Source organism: Pezoporus wallicus, unplaced genomic scaffold (assembly GCF_028554395.1).
Source record: "Pezoporus wallicus isolate ANWC-B61680 ecotype Strahan unplaced genomic scaffold, APGP_CSIRO_Pwel_v1 contig_5104, whole genome shotgun sequence".
NCBI lineage: Eukaryota > Metazoa > Chordata > Aves > Psittaciformes > Psittacidae > Pezoporus > Pezoporus wallicus.
In genome coordinates this window covers 2731689-2755583 of record NW_026637335.1, presented here as the reverse complement: position 1 = coordinate 2755583, position 23895 = coordinate 2731689, and the positions used below count along the sequence as shown (strand labels likewise).

Sequence of the window (23895 nt, the reverse complement as noted above, 5' to 3'; positions counted from 1 at the left end):
AATTCACCTTTATGTTGCCAATCTAAGTCCATCTGAGCCACTTCAATCTTAGTAGCTTTATCCACTTGTTGATTGTTCTGGTGTTCCTCAGTGGCCCGACTCTCGGGTACAGGGCCATCTACATGGCGTACCTTCACCACGAGGTTCTGCACCTGGGCAGCGATATCTTGCCACAGTGCAGCAGCCCAGATGTGTTTACCTCTGCATTGTGAGTTGCTCTGCTTCCATTGCTTCAACCACCCCCACGGGGCATTTGCCACCATCCATGAGTCCATATAAAGTACTGCCCACTTTTCTCGTTCAGCAATGTCCAGGGCCAGCTGGATGGCTTTCACCTTGGCAAACTGACTCAATTCACCCTCTCCTTCAGCAGTTTCTGCAACTTGTCGTCCAGGACTCCATACAGCTGCCTTCCATCTCCGATGCTTTCCCACAATATGACAGGACCCATCAGTAAACAAGGCATACTGCTTTTCACTTTCTGACAGTTTATTATACAGTGGGGCCTCTTCAGCACGCATCAGCTCCTCCTCTGGTGACATTCCGAAATCTTTGCCCTCTGGCCAGTCCATGATGACTTCTAGAATGCCTGGATGACTGGGATTTCCTATTTGAGCTCGTTGTGTAATTAGTGCAGCCCATTTACTCCATGTATCATCAGTTGCATGATGTGTAGAGGAGACCCTGCCTTTGAACATCCAGCCCAGCACAAGCAGCCGGGGTGCCAGGAGGAGCTGTGCTTCAGTGCCAATCACTGCCGAAGCAGCTTGAACCCCTTCATAGGCTGCCAGTATCTCTTTCTCAGTTGGGGTATAGCTGGCCTCAGAGCCTTTGTATCCCTGACTCCACAAGCCAGGGGGTTTATCTCGAGTCTCCCTTGGAGCTTTCTGCCAGAGGCTCCAGGTAGGACCGATCTCCCCAGCTGCAGTGTACAGTACATTTTTTACATCTGGCCCGGTCCGGACTGGTCCAAGGGCTACTGCATGAACTATCTCGCGTTTAATTTGCTCAAAGGCTTGCTGTTGCTCAGGGCCCATTTAAAATCATTCTTCTTCTGGGTCACATGATAGAGAGGGCTTACAATCGAACTGTAATTCGGGGTGTGCATTCTCCAGAACCCCACAGCACCCAAGAAAGCTTGCCTTTCTTTCTTATTAGTTGGTGGAGACATTGCTGTTATCTTGTTGATCACATCTGTGGGGATCTGTCTACATCCATCTTGCCATTTTATTCCCCAGAATTGAATCTCCTGTGCAGGTCCCTTGACCTTTCTCCGTTTTATGGCAAAACCGGCTTTCAGCAGGATTTGGATTAGTTTCCTCCCTTTCTCAAAGACTTCTGCTGCTGTATCACCCCACATGCTAATGTCATCAATGTATTGCAGGTGTTCTGGAGCTTGCCCCTGTTCCAGTGCAGTCTGGATCAGTCCATGGCAGATGGTAGGGCTGCGTTTCCACCCCTGGGGCAGTCGGTTCCAAGTGTACTGGACGCCCCTCCAGGTAAAACCAAATTGTGGCCTGCACTCTCCTGCCAAAGGAATGGAGAAAAATGCATTGGCAATATCAATCGTGGCATACCACTTGGCTGCCTTTGACTCTAGTTCACACTGAAGTTCCAGCATGTCCGCTACGGCAGCACTCAATGGTGGTGTGACTTCATTCAGGCCACGATAGTCTACTGTTAGTCTCCACTCTCCATTAGACTTTCGCACTGGCCATATGGGGCTATTAAAGGGCGAGCGGGTCCTGCTGATCACCCCCTGACTCTCCAGTCTACGGATCAGCTGATGGATGGGAATCAGGGAGTCTCGGTTGGTGCGATATTGCCGCCGGTGCACTGTTGTGGTCGCGATTGGCACTTGTTGTTCTTTGACCTTCGGCAACCCCACAACAGAAGGATCCTCTGAGAGACCAGGCAAGGTGGACAGCTGCTCAATTTCCTCAGTCTCCAAAGCAGCAATACCAAAAGCCTATCAGTACCCTTTTGGGTCTTTGAAGTACCCTCTCCTGAGGTAGTCCATGCTGAGGATGCACGGAGCCTTTGGACCAGTCATAATGGAGTGCTTTTTCCATTTCCTCCCAGTCAGGCTGATTTCAGCCTCCAGTACAGTCAACTCTTGGGATCCTCCTGTCACTCCAGAAATATAGATGGGTTCCACCCCTTGACAGCTTGATGGCATCAGGGTACACTGTGCACCGGTATCTACTAGAGCCTTATACTTCTGTGGGACTGATGTGCCAGGCCATCTGATCCACACAGTCCAGTAAATCCGATTGTCCCCTACCTCCACCTGGCTGGAGGCAGGGACCCTCTAATAGTCATCACAACATTGGACACTTAAGTCATGTTGAAAGGGATTATTCTTCGTTATCACAGGAGTTGGAGTAAAATCAGCTCTTCCACTCCATCTGGGAACCTGCTCACCAGAGACTGAAGCCACAGCTCTAATGGGATGATCAGCCTTGACCCTTGTTCCCCTCTTCAATTCACGCACCCATTCCTCCAAAGCTGAAGTAGGTTTTCCATCCCACTTTGTCACATCTTCTCCGTGATCCTCCAGGTAAAACCATAGGGTGTCCCACGGCGTATACCTTCTGTATCTTCTCTCTCGAACAATAGGTCGCCTTTTCTTAATAGCTGAGACGTGCTGGTGCACGTGAAGAGCTGGATAGATCAGATAGATCGTCCCTCAATTGTTTGAGATCCTGGGACTGTTTTTCCACAGCTGAGATGATGGAAGGGGTGAGATTGTCTTCAAACTCTCAGAGTTTATGAATCATTTCATCCACTGTTAGTGGTACTATGTCATTCCAGGTTACCGTTGCCAAAGGGCATATGATGATGGTGCATTCCGTGTAAATTTTCACCACATGGGTCGTGTACCTTTGACTTCATATAGGTCTATGGGTATATCCCCGTTATTTGGCTTGATGTGATAGATCATCTCTACGATGGCCGATTCCCTCAGGGACTGGATGCCTTTGTCTAAAGTAGTCCACTTGGCTGAACGACTCGTAACATCGTCCTTGCATGGAAACCTTTCTTTCACAGCTGCCAAGAGCCGCCTCCAAAGACTGAGGGACTTTTTCTCTCTTGCAATTGCTTTGTCAATTCCCCCTTCTCTAGTAAGTGATCCCAGCTGCTTGGCTTCTGTACCTTCTAGTTCATGACCATCGACCCCATTATCCCAGCATTGGAGCAACCAATGTGCTCCCCTGGTTGATGGGTAAAATCTTTTTGCGTATTTCATAGCTCAGTTGAGGTCCAAGGTCGAGAAGTCACCTCTTCTTCTTCATCATGTGATGATTACTCCTGATCAGATGCTAGACTGGGTGGTGAGTACATTGTTTCTTCATCTTACTTCACCCTTCTTGCCTCTTCTTTGCTTTTTCTGTTGCATACAGGTGCAACTGATATTGCTACAAATTGGTCCTCTGGTTTAGCTGCAATGACTATCACTGTGGTTTGAGTAGTGATTGTACTTGTCACTGGGGGTGGTGTAGCTGCAGTGCTTGGAGCTGGAGTAGCTGTGCTGACTGTTGCTTTGCCCTCAGAGACAGGGACATTTTTTTCCTTTTGAAGGTGCTGTATAGTGTTGAACAAACAGACCAAACATTTGAGCAGTAACTAAAAACATCAGTGTTATCAGCACTGTTCCCAGGCCGAAAGTCAAAACCACAGCGCTGCACCAGCTACTGAGAAAGAGAAAAAATGACTGCTACTGCTAAACCCAGGACAATGAGGTAGCACGGCCTGAGACAAGGGGATGTTTGCCACAATAAGTTGTTGTACTAAAGGGACCCTTGCCTTTTAGATAGCACAAAATCATGTGTGGAAAGGCCTGTCCTGGTAAATGAATGCTCATAGAGGAGAATTACAGAATTAGAGGATTGCTGTTTACTGCATCCTCTTTGATTAATGACAGTCCCCATAGGAGAGAAACTCAGTGGTGGGGGACTCTGCTTGGAGCCAGGAAGGGATGGGGACACCGTGCCACCCCTCTGGTCCTGGGTGCCCCTTTGAGTCAGGAATAGGACCAAGCTGTAGGAGTCAGTGGTATAGCCTGTGACTAACCCCAGAGCTCTGTAGCCCACCCCACAGGCTGTGGTAGCCATTGTCCAGTGGCAGCCATGCCCATGCACATCAGTTGCATCAACCTGCATGTCAAGTACCAAGCAGTTCCGTATAAAGTATCTATCTTCCTGGCTCACCCACTGAATCCCCATTATCTAAATGGTTGCAGGTTAGTGATTACATATTTTAGGTATAAGAGCACCATTTTAATCAGAACAATAGTTACAACATCTTAATCATGCTCAATTCATATCAGGTCCCTATTTATTTCCAGCTACTCTTTCCTTTCACAATGGGGACAAAGCTCATTGATTTCCTTTCATTACACTTCATTAAGCCTGATGAGGAGCTGGAGAACTTTTGAATGCTCTGAACCTTGGTACTCTTTGCTGATTGTGAACCCTGCTTCAGAGGCAGTTGCAAACCAGAGGTTTACAAGCCCACCAGTCCTCAGTGAATTTTAGAAGCTATGTTATTAAAAGTAAGAACCAAGCAGGAAGCTTAATTTCCCCAAAAAATGTTCTCAGCCTAAACTGAGACAAAGGAGTTACTGTAAATGTATTTACTTTCTTCAAAAAAGTGGAAAGAGGGAGGAAGTCACCCTCCAGTTCTTCAGCCAGTAGCCAGGGCACTAAGGTGGATGACAGCAGGCTTGGGTTTAACTCTGGCTCTGAAGCAGGGCAGTGCAGGGGCTGGGTTGTGTGTCTGAATTTGCACAGCAGGCTGCCAAAGGTCCTCCACTGTAGTGTTTTTTTTTTGGCCAAGTGGAGTATCAGTGGTTGGAGGTCTTTTCTCCAGCACTAGTAGCTGTGATGCTCTTGAGCACACACCCTAAGGAGGCCTCAGTGAGTGGCTGTTGTGGGAGAGGACTTTGTCCTCTATGTGATTCCACCCCAGGCTGAGAAAACTCTTGAGGAAAGCTTTGAACAAACCAGATAATTTTGCTAAAACTTTCTGTTGCAACAAACTGACAACAGTTCATTGGCAGTCTCACAATTGCCCCTAGCCAGAAGTTGTCTCTCCCAGCTGGTGGGCAAAGGAGGAGGTGGAACAAAGATGTTTCACAGTCCTGGTGACTCTGAGCTGGAGACCACGAAAAAATGAAGGCAGCAAGCCTTCTGTCCGAGCATCCTACAGTGTCTTGTTTGTGCTTATCCCCAATGCATGTGTGGCTACCAAGGAGTTACCTTCTCAAGAAGACAGCATGGTGGGCAGGATCAGGGTCTTGGCACTGCTGCTGTACAGGGAAACACTGGGATGGCAATAGCTCCCATGCTGAGCTGAGGCAGTAGATCATGTGAGTGCAAAATAAACTAGCTAAGGTAAAAGGCTGTTCTGTAGTGGTTCAAGATCAATGGTTTTGGAATAATATACATTGAAAAGGATGAGAAGTGCTCATGTAATCATTAGCATGGTTCAGCTCATAAGAACAGAAGGACAAACACATGTATACATACTCATTCAGTGAGCTGATCGGAGCTAGCCTAGCTAGAGCCGCAGCTGGCACGCTTCAGCGACCGCGAGGGTCAACGGAGATTAGGAAAATCAGAGGGGATAGCGCAGAGACATCGCGATTCCCGACATCTCCCGATCCCCGAAGCCCCAGCAGCCCTTGCGAGAGAGCAGCTGACGGTGATCACCCCCCTGCCCCTTGCCTTGAAAGAGCCTCTGAGAGGGCAGCTACGTGTCGCTGCCCACCAGGCGCAGGGAGGAACAAGCAGGTCGTGGTTCTGACCCTGTTGCTGGTGTCCCAGACTGCTGACCAATACGGTTGCCTCCAGAAAGAGAGCTTGCAGTAAGAAGACTGCAGCAACTCAGACAGAGAGCCCGTCCCAAACTGTGGCTGTTCAGGTCTCTGGGTGCAGGGGGTGCCAGAGCCTGCTGCTGCCGGGGGAGGGAGGACAGCATTCCACCTGCGTGAGGTGTGAGCAGGTAGAAGATCTGCTTAGCCTGGTGGCAAGACTTAAGGAGGAGGTTGAGACGCTGAGGACCATCAGGGAGTGTGAAAGGGAGATCGACTGGTGGAGTAAGTCCCTGGCGGGCCAGTCGGAACGGTTCCAGGGAGATACCCCCCAAAAGGGGAGGGACCCCCTGCCTTCTCACACAGAGGGGGATGGCCCGCGACAGCCCCTGCCCTGTAGCTGTTGCGCAGAGGTAGGGGACCAAAAAGACGACGAGGGTTGGAAGCGAGTTCCAGTTTGGGGTTGTGGGAAACCCTCCCCCCTTCCTGCCCTGCTTCCCCAGGTGTCCCTCCGTAATAGGTTCGAGGCCCTGGATCTTGAAGGAGAGGTAGGTGAGGATGTGGTGCAAGGCCAGCCCACAAGGCCACATAGGAAAAGGGGGTCGACTTTGCACCTCAAGACTGCCTCTGATAAGAAAGAAAGAAGGGTCATTGTAGTAGGGGATTCCCCTCTGAGAGGAACAGAGGGCCTGATATGCAGTGTTGACCCTCATCATAGGGAAGTGTGTAGTCTGCCTGGAGCCCACATCAGGGATATCACTAGGGTGCTCCCCAACCTGGTGCACCCGACAGACTACTACCCGCTGCTGGTCTTGCAGACAGGTGGGGAGGAAGCTGCTTCCCGCAGTCTGAGGGGGATGAAGAAAGACTACAGGGCCTTGGGGCGGATGGTGAAAGAGTCTGGGGCTCAAGTGATCTTCTCCTCACTCCTTCCATCTTCCACTGATGATGTGGGAAGGAATGGGAAGATTCAGTTCATAAACAATTGGCTTCGAGACTGGTGCTACAGGCAGGGCTTTGGATTCTTTGATAACGGCTGGTTTTATAGGGCACCAGTCTGGACAATGACAAGTGGGAAAGGTTTATCTCACAGAGGCAAAAGGATGCTGGGGCACGAATTAGCAGGGCTCATTTGGAGAGCTTTAAACTAGATTCGAAGGGGGATGGGGTTGTAGCTGGGCTTGCCCCAGTGGGGCAGCACTCCAGAACTGATGAAGACTGGGAGGCCTCCTATAATCCTCGGGTGAAATCGGTGTGCTCAGCTCGCTCCCTGGAATGTCTGTACACCAATGCGCGCAGCATGGGAAATAAGCAGGAGGAGTTGGAAACCTGTGTTAAGTCAGGAGACTATGATCTGGTGGCAATTACAGAGACGTGGTGGGACAGCTCACATGACTGGAATATAGTCATGGAGGGCTATGTCCTTTTCAGGAAAGACAGGCCAGCCAGGAGGGGTGGTGGGGTTGCTCTTTATGTGCGGGAGCAGCTACAATGCACCGAGTTCTGTCCAGGGACAGATGACGAGCGAGTTGAGAGTCTGTGGGTGAGAATTAAGGGGCGGGCTGGCAGGGGCGATACTGTTGTGGGTGTCTGTTACAGACCACCAGATCAGGGTGAGGAAGTTGACGAGGCCTTCTACAGGCAGCTGAGAGCGGCCTCACAGTCACAGGCCGTGGTCGTCGTGGGGGATTTTAACTTCCCTGATGTTTGCTGGAAGGACCACTCAGCAACCCAGCCGCAGTCCAGGAGGTTCCTCCAGTGTATGGATGATAACTTCCTCCTGCAAATGGTGGATGAGCCGACCAGGAGAGGAGCGCTGCTGGATCTCATCCTCACTAACAAGGAGGATCTGGTTGAAGCAGTAAGGGTTGAGGGCTGCCTTGGTTGCAGCGACCACGAGATGGTGGAATTCAGAATCTTGTGTGGTAGGACCAGTAGAATAGCAAGTAGAATTGCAACCCTGGACTTTAGCAGGGCAAACTTTGGCCTTTTCAAGCAATTGCTAGGGGAAATCCCATGGGCAAGGCTGTTTGAAGGTAAAGGGGCCCAAGACAGTTGGTTGGCATTCAAGGATTGCTTTCTCCGAGCTCAAGATCAGAGCATCCCCACACGTAGGAGGTCAAGGAAGAGGGCCAGGAGACCGGCGTGGCTAAACAGGGAATTGCTGGGTATGCTCAAGTGGAAGAGGAGGGTTTACAGGTCATGGAAGGAGGGGCTGGCCACTTGGGAGGAATATAAGGCTGCTGCTAGAGGATGTAGGAAGGCAGCTAGGAGGACTAAGGCCTCCTTAGAATTAAATGTGGCGAGAGGGGTCAAGGACAGCAAAAAGAGCTTTTTCAAATACATGGCAGATAAAACTAACACCAGAGGCAATGTAGGCCCACTGATGAATGGGATGGGTGCCCTGGTGACAGAAGGTACAGAGATGGCAGAGTTACTGAATGCCTTCTTTGTCTCTGTCTACTCTGCTGCAGGCAGTCCTGAAGAGCCCTGTACCCCTGAGACCTTAGATGAAGTCAGGTCGACGGAGCGGTTTGCCTTAGTCGATGAGGAATGGGTTAGAGACCAGTTGAGCAATCTGGACATCCATAAATCCATGGGTCCAGATGGGATGCACCCGCGGGTGCTGAGGGAACTGGCGGAAGTCATTGCTAGACCACTCGCCATCATCTTTACTGAGTCTTGGGAAACGGGAGAGGTGCCTGAGGACTGGAGGAAAGCAAATGTCACTCCAGTCTTCAAAAAGGGCAAGAAGGAGGACCCGGGTAACTATAGACCGGTCAGCCTCACCTCCATCCCTGGGAAGGTGATGGAACACCTTATCCTTGGTGCCATCTTAAGGCATATCAAGGATAAGAGGGTTATGAGGGGCAGTCAACATGGCTTCACCAGGGGGAAATCATGTTTGACCAATCTCTTAGCCTTTTATGAGGAAATAACACGGTGGATGGATGATGGCAGAGCGGTGGATGTGGTCTACCTTGACTTCAGCAAAGCATTTGACACAGTCTCCCACAGCATCCTCACAGCTAAATTGAGGAAGTGTGGTCTGGATGATCAGGTAGTGAGGTGGACTGTGAACTGGCTGAAGGAGAGAAGCCAGAGAGTTGTAGTCTGTGGGGCTGAGTCTAGTTGGAGGCCTGTAACTAGTGGAGTGCCTCAAGGGTCAGTACTGGGACCGGTATTATTTAATATATTCATCAAGGATTTAGATGAGGGAATTGAGTGTACTATCAGCAAGTTTGCTGATGACACTAAGCTGGGAGGAGTGGCTGATACGCCAGAAGGCTGTGCTGCCATCCAGCGAGACCTGGACATGCTGGAGAGTTGGGCAGGGAATAACTTGATGAAAGATAACAAGGGAAAGTGTAGAGTCCTGCATCTGGGCAGGAACAACCCCAGGTTCCAGTATAGGTTGGGGAACGACCTGTTAGAGAGCAGTGTAGGGGAGAGGGACCTGGGGGTCCTAGTGGATGACAGGATGACCATGAGCCAACACTGTGACCTTGTGGGCAAGAAGGCAAATGGCATCCTGGGGTGTATTAGAAGGGTGGTGGTTAGTAGGTTGAGAGAGGTCCTCCTTCCCCTCTACTCTGCCCTGGTGAGACCGCATCTGGAATATTGTGTCCAGTTCTGGGCCCCTCAGTTCAAGAAGGACAGGGACCTGCTGGAGAGAGTCCAGAGCAGGGCAACGAAGATGATTAAGGGAGTGGAGCATCTCCCTTATGAGGAAAGACTGAGGGAGCTGGGTCTCTATAGTTTAGAGAAGAGGAGACTGAGGGGTGACCTTATAAGTGTCTATAAATATATAAAGGGGGAGTGTCACGAGGATGGAGCCAGGCTCTACTCAGTGGCAAACAATGATAGGACAAGGGGTAATGGGTACAAACTGGAACACAAGAGGTTCCACTTAAACTTGAGAAGAAACTTCTTCTCAGTGAGGGTGACGGAACACTGGAACAGGCTGCCCAGGGAGGTTGTGGAGTCTCCTTCCCTGGAGACATTCAAAACCCGCCTGGACGCATTCCTGTGTAACATTATCTAGGTGTTCCTGCTCCGGCAGGGGGATTGGACTAGATGATCTTTGGAGGTCCCTTCCAATCTCTAGCATACTGTGATGCTCTTAGATAGCTTGCTGTAGGCAACCTAAATAAAACCTTCCGCGAAAACCCCACCTCACTTCAATACACACTGCCACTATTAGTCCAGAGCAGGTTTATCTTCATGGAAGAGCTGGTATCTCAGGTTTTGTATGGGACAAACATATGAAGCAGCTAGTTCTTCCTATTGTACTCGCTTTAAGTAGTGCTTTTTGTCTGCAGTTTTAATATTGCCCTTCGTAAGCCCCAGTTAGATGTGATAAACTTTTCAGAAGTTTTCTTAGATGGTCACTCACCTCTTTAAGGTTACCCCCACTCTTCCAGGCTGTCCAGATGACTGCAAAGCTGTATTACTTATTAGCATGGCAGCAGCTGGCTGTTCGAGTTGAAAATCCCTTTATTAGTGCTGTCATCTTGCTCAGTGATGAGCACAATCACCACTACGTTACTCTAGCAGGCAGACAATTGTGTCCTTACTCCATGTCAGTGCCAGGCCAATGTTCAGCTGACAGTCCTTTACAGTCTCATACTATGGATGTGAGAGAGGTGCCAGTTAAAAGCAGGCTGCCTTTTGAACGTGCACATGGAAGTATAAAATGCTGCCTTTAGCTGTTTGTTTTTTTTTCTCTAAACACAAAAGTTAATGTCAAATTAACATGAAGCATACTATAAAGACTAACACTGGTAATCGTCAGTGAAAGGATTTGAATGTCTTTTCTTTCAGGTGTAATGTAGTCTTTGGTTCTGAATCAAATGTGAGGCTTAATATGCAGCTTGTTTTGTAATATGTAATTGCTATGTGGACTGTTTACAATGCTTATAATTTTGTTGGCACAGCAGATTATAGGAGTGATTAAGTCTGGAGCTATGTGCTGCCTGGAGAAAGGAATTCAAGCACAGTGGCTGCCAGAGCAGGGTGATCTGCAAGATCACAACTGAAGGATGGATCTGAGGAGAAGTAAAAGCTGGCCTCCAACTGAGTCCTGTATGAAACACAAGAATGAGGCAATGTGCATACACAAGGTACCAGATTTGCCAAATCATTAGCCTCAAAGAATTGATTAATTTAGTCACAGACTATGCTGGTGATGTGAGAACAGCAGGACTGGGCATGTGATTGATGAAACAGCTATTACAGGGAATTAGCATTTGTGGTTTTCGAATTCAAAGACAGCCTGCCTTGGAAATCAGTTTGTTTGTTAATTTGCTCCTATTTTGGGGAAAGTAAATGTATTACTCAGGAGGTGTTCTTTAAAATCTTATCCTTTGGTGTTCCCGAGACTGGTTTCTCAAACCACAGGAAGGATGGGAGAGAGAAAACAGGCACCTACTCCCAGTGAGCACCAGAGGAAGAGTAAGGGAGTAACTCACTCTATTGGGAGAAAGTACAGGCAAAAATGCTGCTGTTGCTGGCAGTGTGTTTGATGGGTGCAGGAGAGAAAAGCTCTCTTACTCTGTCATCAAGAAGAACAAAGAAATTACATCATATCTTTGTGTACAGAGGATGTTGATGGAGTGTGCGGTTTTGAATCTCTCACTGTAAGGAGCTTACAAAAAACCCTGCCTGTAAGACCTTCCTACTAATAAGATTCTATTTTTCATATTTAGGGGTTACTTTCTTCAAATGAAAGCTTTCACTATAGAAATAAGCAAAGAACAGCCATCTGCTTTCAGTCAGGCTGATTTGCTGTGTGAGAAACAAACAGGCAGAAGAAGCTTGGATGCTGAGAGAGCATGGTCCATTCCTGCTGCCCGTGGGCTCCTGTTGTAGAAGGCCCTGTCCAAAAGCACATTGGCTATGCTGCAGGAGGGAGGTTCCTTCTCCACTTGTCAGTGCAAGTTCCTAAGCCAAACATAACCTGCAGCAGACACCACTGGTGTGAACACCCACCTATAGCTTCAATCTCTCCAGGTTTGGGGTTTACTAGTAATTTTTCAGGTCTTGGCTATCCCCAGAGATGGAGGGAATGGGCTGAGTGATTTACGGTTAGATTTGGGCAGGCTTTTCAAAACCTAACCTTTGAACAAGGCAGTATGAGGTATTGTGCTTAGTCCAATTTACAGACTCTCAATTTGTTAAACATCCAAAACCCCCTCAAACTGTATCAGCAATGTGGGTTTAAAACAGGTGGATTGTTAGCTGGATTGCATTTAATGGAAAGCACTGCAGTGTTCCAGCTTATCCAGGTGAACTCATTAGTAGTGCATTGAGCTGAAATATTCTTCAACCTTCTTTCATCAATACTTTGTAAGTATACAATTCAGTAGGTTACAATTGGAACATGACCCTAGAAAGCTCCCTTTCTGCTTCGTTTTTTCCATGCAAAAGAAATTCTTCTTGGGGAAAGTGCTATTATTTAACCTGCACTTTGGTCTACATGTTCAACATCAGGCCTATAAACGTGCATACAGATGCTTATGGATGCATGCATGGTTTTGCACTGGCCCAACATCTTGTAAAACAATTATAGAGGATGCAGGAGGGTCCTTGTCATCCTTTGCCAGCTTTGTGGCAAATCTCCTGTCCTGCACAGAGGTCTTGCCATGCTCTTTCACATGTAACTCTGTGTAATGCTAAGCAGGTGGGACCTTTTTCCATTTCTCAAGGCATGTCATGCTTTTAAGCTGTAATCTTTTTTGTTTCACAAAAAAAAGAAAAAAACAAAACCAACACACCTTTCCTGACCGAGGGGTTTTTCTTCAGCGGAACTGAAACGGCATTCCAGCTCTGATTTCTAAAAACCCAAAGGAGCTTTATATCAAAACTATGAATTCTCTTTAAGAATGTTCACAATGGAAAATGGAAATTATCCTTTTGGTTTACAAAGATGTTTTGATGCTACTGGAATGTTTCATTTGATTTTACAAGATACAACTGAAACTATTAAAAAAGATATTAATAAAGTCTTGACACAAATTCTTTCCCCTGCCTCTTACCTTTTTACATTTCAGAAGCTTTATGCAATCCTTCCTGTCATCTGAAACTTGGAAAGTAAGTATATCATTAAAAATATTTATCTAAATAAACTGTAAGGCAGGAGAAGCACAGTTGTCTCTCTTCATACCTGAAAATTACTTAAGGAACAATGCCTGACTTGCTCAAGGTCAAAGAGGTAGTTAGTAAGTCAATGATCAAAGCTGGTTAGGCTAGGACTAGAGCCTACAGCCACTTGGCTTTGTGCTGTTCTGCAGCTAGTGGCACAACCCCAAGGAAGCCTTCTGGAAAGTGCCAAAAACCATCTAGAAGCAAAGCTCATCCGGAGCACAGTAGCTACCCTTTCTCATAAGACCCTGCTCCTTCCACTGCCTCGCTGCCCAACCACACTCTGAAGATTTGGCTGCAAGTCCTGTGTCAGAACGGATCGTGGCTCTCTGTTTTCTCTCTGCAGCCATTAGAAGTCCTCAGTTTGGAGGCATTTTGTGAATTAGGCTGTAAGAATGAACCAGGATCCCTTAGCATTGCTAATTGCCAGCCTGAGAAGCCCAGTGTGTGATGAACCACCTCTGGGTATTGTAGTCATGACTTTCATGGCTCTCTTAATATTCAAATGCATAACTCAGAAGTGACTTCCTCATGGGTGCTGTTCTCTTCCTAGAATGGATGGGATCTGCAGGCTGGAGGACTCACTGTGAAACTGCAAATTGCAGATGTAATAAATATTAAATTTTACTGTTGCTTTATAAGGAACCTTCTGGGAAATCTGCTGGTGTCATGGCTGAGTTCTGTGATTTCCCTTGGGTGAAGATGTATAAAAGTTTGATAAAACTGATTTATAGTGTTTCACCAGCCAGCAGATTCCCAAAAGGCTGACCATCCATCATGGCACCCAATCACTGTCAGTGGTGATGCAGGATATGAGACGAGGGCACATCTTTTACCTCTTTGAGAAGCTCGGATAAATCACTGTCAAGGGAAGTCATTGTGTTCAATCCTATTAAAAGCCTCAAGACTGGTTACAAGGCTCACAACAGGAGTGGAGGTGTTGTGGCTCAGCCACAGTAATGCAAAAGTTTAGTTAAAATGGTGGTTAATGCCTACATGCTATAACCTGAGGGGCTATAAAGAAGCAGCTGGTGTCTTAAGTGCTTGCACAAGGCTTCAGGAATAAATTGCTGCTAGCTTTATTTTCTAATAATTTAAATAGAAATAGGTGGTGGTGGCATTTCAAACTGTGTTACACTCAGCAATTCCATTCTTACCCAGGGGAACAGCAGCATTGCTGACAGAATTTGTGGATTTTTAATAGGTGAAATGGAACCAAGATTTACAATTTTTCTTATTCTAATTTGCACAGATAAAAACCAAACACCTCAGATTTTGCCTATATTCAATCAGTCTTGCAAAGAATAATTCAGTAGCCATCAAATACCTGTGTGTTGAGCCATACAACCACTTCAGTTGGTTGGGGATCTCTGTCAGCCAGTTACACAGGCATGGTCCGTTATATCTTTCCTATTAATCCTTTTGTTTTAGGCTGCTTTCTGCTGCTTTAACTAATTCTCTATAACCTTACTGCCTCAGTAGGGCTTCATAACAGTGGCTGCTTTATGGGTTCCTTCCCTACATATACGTACCAGGATCTGTCTTGCTGACTACCTCTCTCAGGGTCTCTTGATGCTCTACACCCTCCTGTTGAACCGGTTCTTTGAGTCATTTCTAATGTCAAGCTTTATTGCCTCTTCTCTCTAAATTGCGAATCTTAGAAAAATAGCATATTTGTTTTAAAAGTGTGTGCCATAACAATGCCACATCTGGATCCCGTAAATGCTTGGGAAGTGTATGTTGTTCATTGGGGGAAAATGAGACTCGTCTCAATTGTGCATTAGGTGTCTCTTTGTAACTGGCCATCTTCATATAATTGAGAGAGTTGGGACTCAGCCAAGCAGATGATGATTTTGATGGAATGGGGCATGCATGTGTGCTCTCATGGTGTCCAGTAAATTATCAAAGCACATGTTCAGAAAAACCAGGGTTGGTAGCTTATGCCATGAATATCTCCCAGCTCCTGAGGGATCAAGTGGGTTCTGTAAAAAAGAACTACTTTCTGCCTACAGGACTAACTCCTCTAATAGTTCTGAAGCAATTGCTGATATGGATTCTCTCCCTTGTGTCTGAAAAGGAGATAATTTGTTGCCTTTTGATAGCTAAGCTCTCAGACCTTATATAGGTGTCACTTAAATTGAAAGTTTTAAATGTAGATCGGATTTATGAAGACCCAGGTTCATTCACTCACACATTTTTTTATCTCAGTGTAATGTGGATAATGGGGCATTTTTCTCACATGTTCCGCATGGCTTTGCAAACATAGGGAGAGTTCATCGGCTCACCTGGAAGCCATACATATTTATTCCAGCAGTTGCTTTTAGATTACTTTCACCTCATGTAGAAACTAGTGTCATTTATAAACTTCAGAGAAATCTGGAAACCTGCAGCTTGTTCTCAGCAATTTCAGCCCACGGGTGACTCTGCAAATAAGCACATCAAAAATAATTCCTTTTGCTCAGAGCTGTGCAACAAGCTATGAGCTATCTTTGCTGTTAGGAAGTCTTTTAAAAGTTCAAAAAGCAATTGCTTCTGAGGGTCTCTCCTGCCTGCTCAGCCCATGCTGTTTCCAGGTGTGCTGTGATTGCAGAGCACATGTTCTAGCAAGCACTACACAGATTTCAGGGTCTGGCAGCAGCTGAGAGCTCGTGCTGCTTAATGGTAAGACTGTAAGTGTACAGAATACTTGCTACCGACGAGGTAACCATGGAGTTGGATTTTTCTGTTCCTTACAGAAAAACAACGCTAAGGCTAAAGCCTACCTGGACACATTTTACTTACTCAAACCAGTACGAATCCACTTCCTATGAAACTGGTGATGGACCTGAATGTTCTACCCAAAATAATGATTGAAAACTCACTCAGGAGGTTGTGCTTTGATATACAGCTGGATGAACAGTTCAGCAGAGGTGGAAATAAGTAATTTTAAAGTCTGATGAGCCCCACCTGAGGGTTTGCCTGTGTTCATCTGCACCTTTCTGGGGTCTACCCTTAGACTGCAAGCCTAGCTCTCTGTAGGCTAAAGATGATACATAGATTACTAACCTGAGCAGAGAAGAGTCAGAGGATTCCTGTATGCTTTGTCTTAAGGTAATGAAAAGTAAAGTTCACCCTGTGGAATGGAAAGGCAACAAAAGTTATCTGGGTTCACTGCCCAGCATGACAAACTCCCTACCACAAGGCACAATCCCATGAGTGATGGAGCTCAGCTGGGCTTCTGGGAGATTCCTGTTTGCTTTGTGAGAAAAAAGATTATTTTCAATAGGTCATCTACTGTTGCATTTGGTGTTTTGACACTAAAACACTACGAAGACACAGAAATAATTTGTTTCATTACTTCTGAGTAAGCTCCTCGCTAGCATGCCCTTGTGTATTACAGCAAGAGTCAGTTGGCTGTGGCAGCTAAAAAGCCATGTGTGGAGAAAGCCAAAGATTCTCCTTAAAAATATGAAGTAGAAATTCCTCCAAAGTGATGAGACACCAGTGAATGGCTTGGGAAAGACAGATTCCTCACACACCATCATAGCTTGGTGTTTGACCTGCTCCTGTGGAGTCTTCTAGGTCTGGTGGGGGGGACGGATGGGACGACACGACCAACTGAGTCCTTAACACTTATTAAGAGTAGTAGATTGATGCTACTTAAGGAAGATCACATTTTAAGAGAGAAGAACTTACAGAGTTTTTCGGCTAGTCAAAACACTCCATCAGTTTACAAACATATGTTTTGTTTCTAGTCGTCAAGAAACAGAATAAAATTTAGCATTGTATTAACTAAAACATTGAAGAATGTGCTCTAGAAAAACTATTTTATCCCTTATTCCTTGCTCCAGGTAGCCATGTCAGAGTAGAGATAAGGGAGATTGCTGAACTTCCTGACATGCATTTGTTGCTGCACTGTGTGAAACTGAAGCACTGATTCCCCATGTCATGATGGGTGACAGTATCTTGACAAAGATCAATTGAGAAGCAAATCCATTGCTTAGGTAAAGTGTAAACCTTATGATATACGCCACAGTCTGACAAGCTCCTGCTTTATCTCCTTCCTACATATATTGTGCATCTTCTACAATCTTTAAATAAAAACCAAGGCAGGCAGAGATAAGACATCTCATACAGACAAGTGTAAGATATTTGCTGGCAAGTGTGTATCACCAGGCACAGTTGTGTTGGTGAGCATGTAGTTCAGCTGCAGGAAAACAGGTGTAGAAAGGGACCCATGCCAGATAAACCTGGATAGTATTTATCTGGCCCATGCCAGATAAACCTGGACAGTATTAATTTGCTGCATACAATGAAGTGTTTGTCATTTCATGCTTCAAAAAACAGAAGAACTGGCAATGTCCATGTCAGCGTTTCGTTTCTGTGGCATTACTTCCACTCATGTTGCCAGCACAGATGTGGGCCCCCACTGATCCCTGGCCAGTGCTGGCAGTGGCAGCTCTGTTCTGGGTGCTGGGGCTGGGGCTGGGCTGGCACTGGAGTAACAGGGGCAGGGCTGAGGTCTTGGCTGAAGCTGCAGCCCCATGATGGAGCTTCATGATGGAGCAGCTCCCCTGCAAGCTGGACTCAGCCCTGCTCTTGCCAAGTCTGTCTGTATCCCCACGGGTTGGCATCAGCCCTGTCTTCTCCACAAGTGTCTGGTCCTATTCTCCAGGCATGCTCAGTGCTTACAGCTGCAGCCCCAAGTGATGAGTTCTGTGCTTCGTGACAAATGTCCTGGAAAAGCCCACAAGGCTGATAACTTCAGAGCACAAGCATCATTCTCTGAGCAGGCTCAAATACAAGCCCTGACTTTCTAGGCTGAGAGTTTTCTTTTAATGCAGGTTGTGTTCCATAAGCATATAAACATCATCCATTACTCAAACAGCCAAAAGGGAACAGCAGATTGCAGTTCACCCCAGATGTTCAGCTTGATAGCAGAATGTTTAAAGTCATTACTAACCCTCCAAATAACACTGAGGGAAAGTTATCCAAAGGCATCTGAAATAGCTGACTGGTCCATGCCACCACTCTGCCAGGCAGAGCCTACCCTGACCAGGAGGAACCACCGCTCTCTGGCACACCATCAGCCACAAAAGCTCTTTGAGGCTCCTTAGTGCTGACCATCTGCACACCGAGTCAAGACCTGCTGGCCTGGAAGCATGGCAGATCACCTCAGCCTGGCGCTATGGTTCCAGTCCTGGGTGACCCCTGCCCAGACCTTTTCCAGTCTGCAATCAGAACATCTTGGTTTGGGCTGATACTCCTCACTAAGGGTCCTAGCCGTGTTTTTCATTGCTGTCAAAGAGACTTTCCGAACCCTGTGTTCCAGCTTTGAGAAGTTGGCTGCATAAAAAAACAGAGGGAAAAAAACATTATTGTCTGAGATGCTAATTAGCAACAGACCGATGGAGATGGAAACTAGAAATTCTGGGCTGGCTTTGTGTTCACTTGGCCTCCTTTTTCTCTAATAAAAAGGCACTAAACCAAATACAAATCCTAAACCAGATGCTTATCCAGAGGTATTTGATTCCTGTTTCACACACACAGGGATCTTTTCAATACTATTGAAAATATGGCCAGCTGTTTATGATGATTGCCGCTTCACCTTCCAGCAACTCTAGCTGCTCAGCGTTTGCTCCAGAAGTGTACTGAGCAACACATATCAAGGCACAGCCATGGATCACAGCATATAAAGGCATCCTTTGTTTGCAGGGGTTGTTGTTTTTCTTCAGGTTGACTCACAGCAAATGTTCCAATATGACTCAGAAAGAGGCAGTATTTAATCATGGAGACATTCTGTACTAGCATCTGAGGTTCAGCAACTTAAGGTGCTGTTGCTGATATTAATAACCTCGCACTAATAGCTACTTCTGCTCAAGAGTGTCAAGGTTGTTTGAGAGTTATCCTGTTAAATTGGCTGAAGGGGTTTAAAAATCTGCCAGGCAAAGAACCCTTTGCCCAGCTGGGGAGAAGTTTGGATGTAACCCAGGGCTACTTTGCTTTAGATTATCTATAATTAAAAATTTATAACACTTTCTGGAAGTAAGATTTATGTGCAAATCAGAAACACCCTGGTGATGAGCCACATAAAACCTTTTTTGGCCAGCATTAGAGGTGCTGGTTTCTTGAGCATACAAAACAAGACATCCTGTTCCCAAACAGATTATTTTTTAGTTGTTCATGTGGCTAAATTCTGGGAAATTTTAGGAAAACACAGGCAATAAGAATGCTATTCATTTCAAAGGGATTGGCATTAGAGCTAAAGACAGGAATAACGGATTTCACCTCTTGGCTACTCTTGTGAAATTAGGTGCATTTCTCTGTATTTTGGCTTAGTCATTGGTCAGCATCTTTTGAGCTGCTGGGATATCATTTAAACTAGGCTTATGTTTCCAAAACCATTTTCAACTCCATTGAGCTGAAGGAAAGAAACAGAAGACAGCAAGTACACAAATCACCTTCCTTCTGCTCCCTGTCACCACCACCTTGGTGCCAGAGCAGCAGAGCACTGAAGCCACATACCCTCGCAGCCCAGATGCTCAACTCTGCAGCAGTATCCTGACTGTGCCTGGTGAGGCAGATCCACAGCCAGGCAGATAAGCAGCTCCAAGGCCGAGGGCAGAACATGTGTTTTTCAAAACCCCTTTTCATTGCTAGGATTGCCACTTAGGCAATCATCTATATAGTCCCAGCTGCTCTTGGTCTAAGACATGAAAAGGAGTCCCAGGTGCTCATTCTGTGGAGATGAATAATTAACTGGCAATTATATAAAAGGAGCTTTGCTTGATAGCAAGCAGTTTCTCAAGTGCCCAGGCTGCAGGAGAGCTCCTTCAGAATAAAATCACATGGTTCCTGTTCGTTTGAAAGCAAATTCTTCTCTCTTCCGTGAGCTTGAAGAGACCTGGAGCCTGAGAGCTTGAATGGAAAGTTGCTCCCTTATTCCCCTCAGGTACTGACTCCCAAGCCACCACAGACTTGCTTCAAACCAAATAGCTAAAAAGTGAATGAGAGGAACCATTTCTAACTTGGATTTTCTGACTGTCCCAAATCATTCCCCCACAGCCGATTTCAGGATAGCTGTAATGGCTGTGTGATCTACCGATGAACAACAGAAATATAAACCCTCAAAGATGGCATTTGTTTAATGCCCGAGTCTGTCTAACATAAGAAGTTCCTTAATTTTAAATAACCAGCAGCAGAAAAGAAAAAAATATAAGAAGTTGTTGTCTGTGTTGGAAGCTTTTCCTACACAGGAACTCACCCAAAGATTTTTGTATTTCTTCTCAGTTCCTGAATGTAAGGAAGAGGTCATACAGTCTCAAACTTTATTTCTTTCTCTTCCACAGTTCTCTCCTTTCAAACATTTCTTCCAAGCTGAGAGCCTTATAAATACCTAGATGCAATTATCATCTTTGTAGGAAATTAGCTATGATGCTGACTGCAGCCCCAGTGGCATCAGACCTGTTTGAAATTCACCACTATTAAAGAAATGAATGATACTGTCTTAAAAAAAATGCTTTCCGGAGGCATACAAGCTGTTGTCAGACTGCATCATAAAGCTGAGCCTTTAGGACAGTTTGACTCAGTCACTTTTTTCTTTCCCTAACATGTGTGTCCCTGCACCAATGGACTCCTTTTTTGGTGACTCAGTCCTTAGTCTTTTAAAATAGCCTTTTAAAAGAAAATGAATGGCTTTTTCTGTCTTTCAGAACATTTTTGGCTTTACTGTTACATTAGTTACTTCCAGGACAGGGAGGAGTTCAGAGCTTGCTGATAGGTCTTGCTGAGCTGTGTTCCTTTTCATTCAAAGGAACACGACAAGAAAATGTTCTTCTCTTACTTACTTTAGCTGGATGAAGTGCGAGAGAACCTCTTTGATATATTTTTTTTAATATTTTTTCTTTTGCACTTACTGTTGTAGATCACGTTGCAGAGACATAGATAGACACTGAGCCTTACCTATTATTCTTTCACTCACTTCCAAGTAACCCTTCTTAAATAGCGGTGTGCTGGGATTAAAACAAGACTGGATTTCTATCCTGCTGGTCATTAGTAATTTACAGTTTGGCAAAAACTTTAAAATGAAGTTACCTGGAATTAAAAAATGTGGCTATAAGGTGAAATGTGGAACCAGAACAAGAAAGAGCCACATCAGGCCTGGATGCTCACACTCTTCTCCTGAAAATACTTTTGTGCAGTAATTTTTATAAACACTCCTTTTCTTCACCTTCTAATCATGCTTGCACTGAGTCACCACAGCAAATTACTGGTGGTACTTTGAAAATAGGGTGGATGTTCTTAGCAAGGAAACCATGAAGGTGTTCCAAGAGCTGGGGCACCTCTCTCTAATGGAGACAGGCTGAGAGAACTGGGCTTGTTCAGCCTGGAGACGAAGAGGATACAGGGAGACCTTAGAGCAGCTTTCAGTGCCTACAGAGAGATTATAGGAAAGATGGGGACAAACATTTTAGCAGGGCCTGTTGCAATAGGACAAGGGCTGATGGTTTTACGCTAAAAGAGGGGAGATTTAGACTAGACTAGGAAGAAACGTTTGGGGTTTTTTACAGTGAGGGTGGTGAAACACTGGCACACATTGCTCAGAGGTGCTGCAGACGCCCCATCGCTGGACACTGGTCAGGCTGGACAAGGCTTTGAGCAACATGGTCCGGTGGACGGTGTCCCTGCTCATGGCAGGGGGTTTGGAAATGGATGAAGGTCGCTTCCAAAACAAACCATTCTATGGTCTTTTCCTGGACACTCTCCTTTTTTTTCACCAGTTTCCTTTCAAATCCATGTTTCACACAGAGCCCCCTAACACAAATGCTTGCTGCCACCTGCGCTTTGCTATGCAGCTCAGGGAAGCTCACATGGGTCAGGGTGGGAGGTGTGAGATAAGCCCAGTGCTGCAAGTGAACGTGGTAGAGGGCTGCTAGTTCCCATCCCCCAGGACACATGAGAAATAACCTCCTCTCTACTCTAACCCCCAGGGAGAGCTGCTCTGAACACACATTCTGTGACACTACTGAGAGCCAAACCAAGTAAATGCATTTTAGGGTTTCCTAACTCTCTGTTTTTCTGAGCTAACTGCTAATGCAACCCATCTGGCTTTCTCCCCAGAATGAGGAAAAAGAGGCAACAAGCTCCCAAAGGCAAAGATGGGAAAGTTAGGGTGTTACAGACCGTAGGTAGCAGCTGTGTAATTTTACATAACAAAGCAATTTGGGTAGGTTTCAGCTCATTCTTGTACCATAGTAACATCTTTTATGTTGCTGATGCATCTGTGGTTGAGCTATGCTCTGAAATGGATCAGCATGAAAAATGGGTTGTTAAACCAAAAACTTTTGATCGGGTATGGAAGTGAAGCCCTAGGACTTACTGTCATTCCTGAAACTGGTTTACTTCTCCATAACAAGGTGCCTAGGCACAGGTGGAAGGTGGTAAACTTTAGCTGGAAGATGGTCAACAACCTCTTAAAATCACCTGCCCCCATCAAGAGCTGAGGTTGGAGCTGTATCTCATTGTCCTTCAGCTCCCTGCTGTTGGGGTGTGGTGCTTATAGAGACATGCTGACAATTCTTTCTCCAGCTAGCAGGCCCTTTTTTGGTGCTCAGTTTTCGGGCTGAAGTGAGCAGCTTGCTGATGAGCCATTTGAAGCAGGGGGAGTTAAAGACATCCCTCAGGAAAGGCTTTTCCTGCTGATGGAGCCTCCTCTCTGTACGAGATCCAAATCCTCAGTTTGCAGAAGAGGTGAGTTTTGCCTTCTGGAGTGTGCGGTGTCTATCCCTGAATTTTTGATTTTGAAGATGTGAGGCTGCATAGATCATTCAGGAATATGAACACGTTGTTCTAAATGTGGCTCAAATAAATTGACGAGAGCCACACCAATGAATCAAATCGGTTTATTGAGCAAGCAAAGCAAGCAAAACAGCGCTGGGCGGCCGGGGAGTCTCCGCTCCGCCAACGGCACGCACCCCACTTCCCCAAAGCCACTGGTTTTATACTCTTCTTCATCCGATATACGTGTCACCTCCTGGCGTCCTCTGCCTCTGTGTGACCTGTAGATAAGGGGTCTCATTCTGCCTCCCGGTGGGTGTGGGGAGGAAGGCTCCTTATCGCCTTCCCCATACATCGTTTACTTTAACGGATATCCACAGTCTATAAGCAACATGTCAAAGCACCGTAATTTTCCAGTAACTATTAAGCAAGCAAGTAACTCTAAGCAAGTAACTCCTAAGCAAGCAAGATTTGATTAACAAACAGGAACTTACTCATTACACACATCATTTTGTATTTGAAGGAAATAGTAGATGTAATTTTTTTCTTGAAAACCAGGAATTATAGTAAGTGCAGCTGGGGTGTAGGAATATTGTTCAACAGAGAAAATAAAATATTGGCAAATTCTGCTAATCTTGGAGCGGAGTTAAATGAAGTGTGGCTGAAAAGACAGAAGGGACTGAATGAAAGATTTACTTTTTAGTTTTGTAATATAGATGCAAACTAATCTAAGCTGGAATAATCATTGGTGTTTCAAAACCAGCCCTGAAACACTGAGATATTTCAAGAAATGAAAAGCAACCAAACAACAGCAAAATAAAACCCCTCACACGTCCCATGTCCCAAGCTCACTCTTGCCCTTCTCCTTCTCCAGGAAACTCAGGGCATCCATTACGACCTCCTGAAGTGCCTCGCGCTGCCCCGACCCTGGGAGCAGTACAGGGGTATTGGGACCAGTACAGGGACACTGGCACCAGTACATGATTGGGGTTGCAGGTTCAGGGATGGGAGGGTCCAGTAAGGGCTGGGGGTTTCTGGGACTTCTGGAGTCCTGACCAGGGTTTAGGATAGTGGAAAGGGTCAGATATCCCTCAGGGTCCTTGAGGTCCCAGGTAGGGCCCGGAGTCCCCACTGTGTTCCTGATTCTCAGGGTCTCAGGCAGGGTTGGGGTTCCCAGAGGT

General features: G+C 46.1%; 1 protein-coding gene across 1 annotated transcript in view; it reads left to right on the top strand.

Annotated features, from left to right (window-relative positions):
- HEPH (hephaestin) overlaps positions 1-22034 on the top strand; it is a 48713-nt gene extending 26679 nt beyond the window's left edge. Inside the window, exon 21 of the mRNA XM_057404821.1 lies at positions 21928-22034. Within this exon, the coding sequence (XP_057260804.1) occupies positions 21928-22019 (92 nt within the window). The 3' untranslated portion in view covers positions 22020-22034. The remainder of the gene's footprint in view (positions 1-21927) is intronic.
- The last annotated feature ends 1861 nt before the right edge of the window (positions 22035-23895 follow it).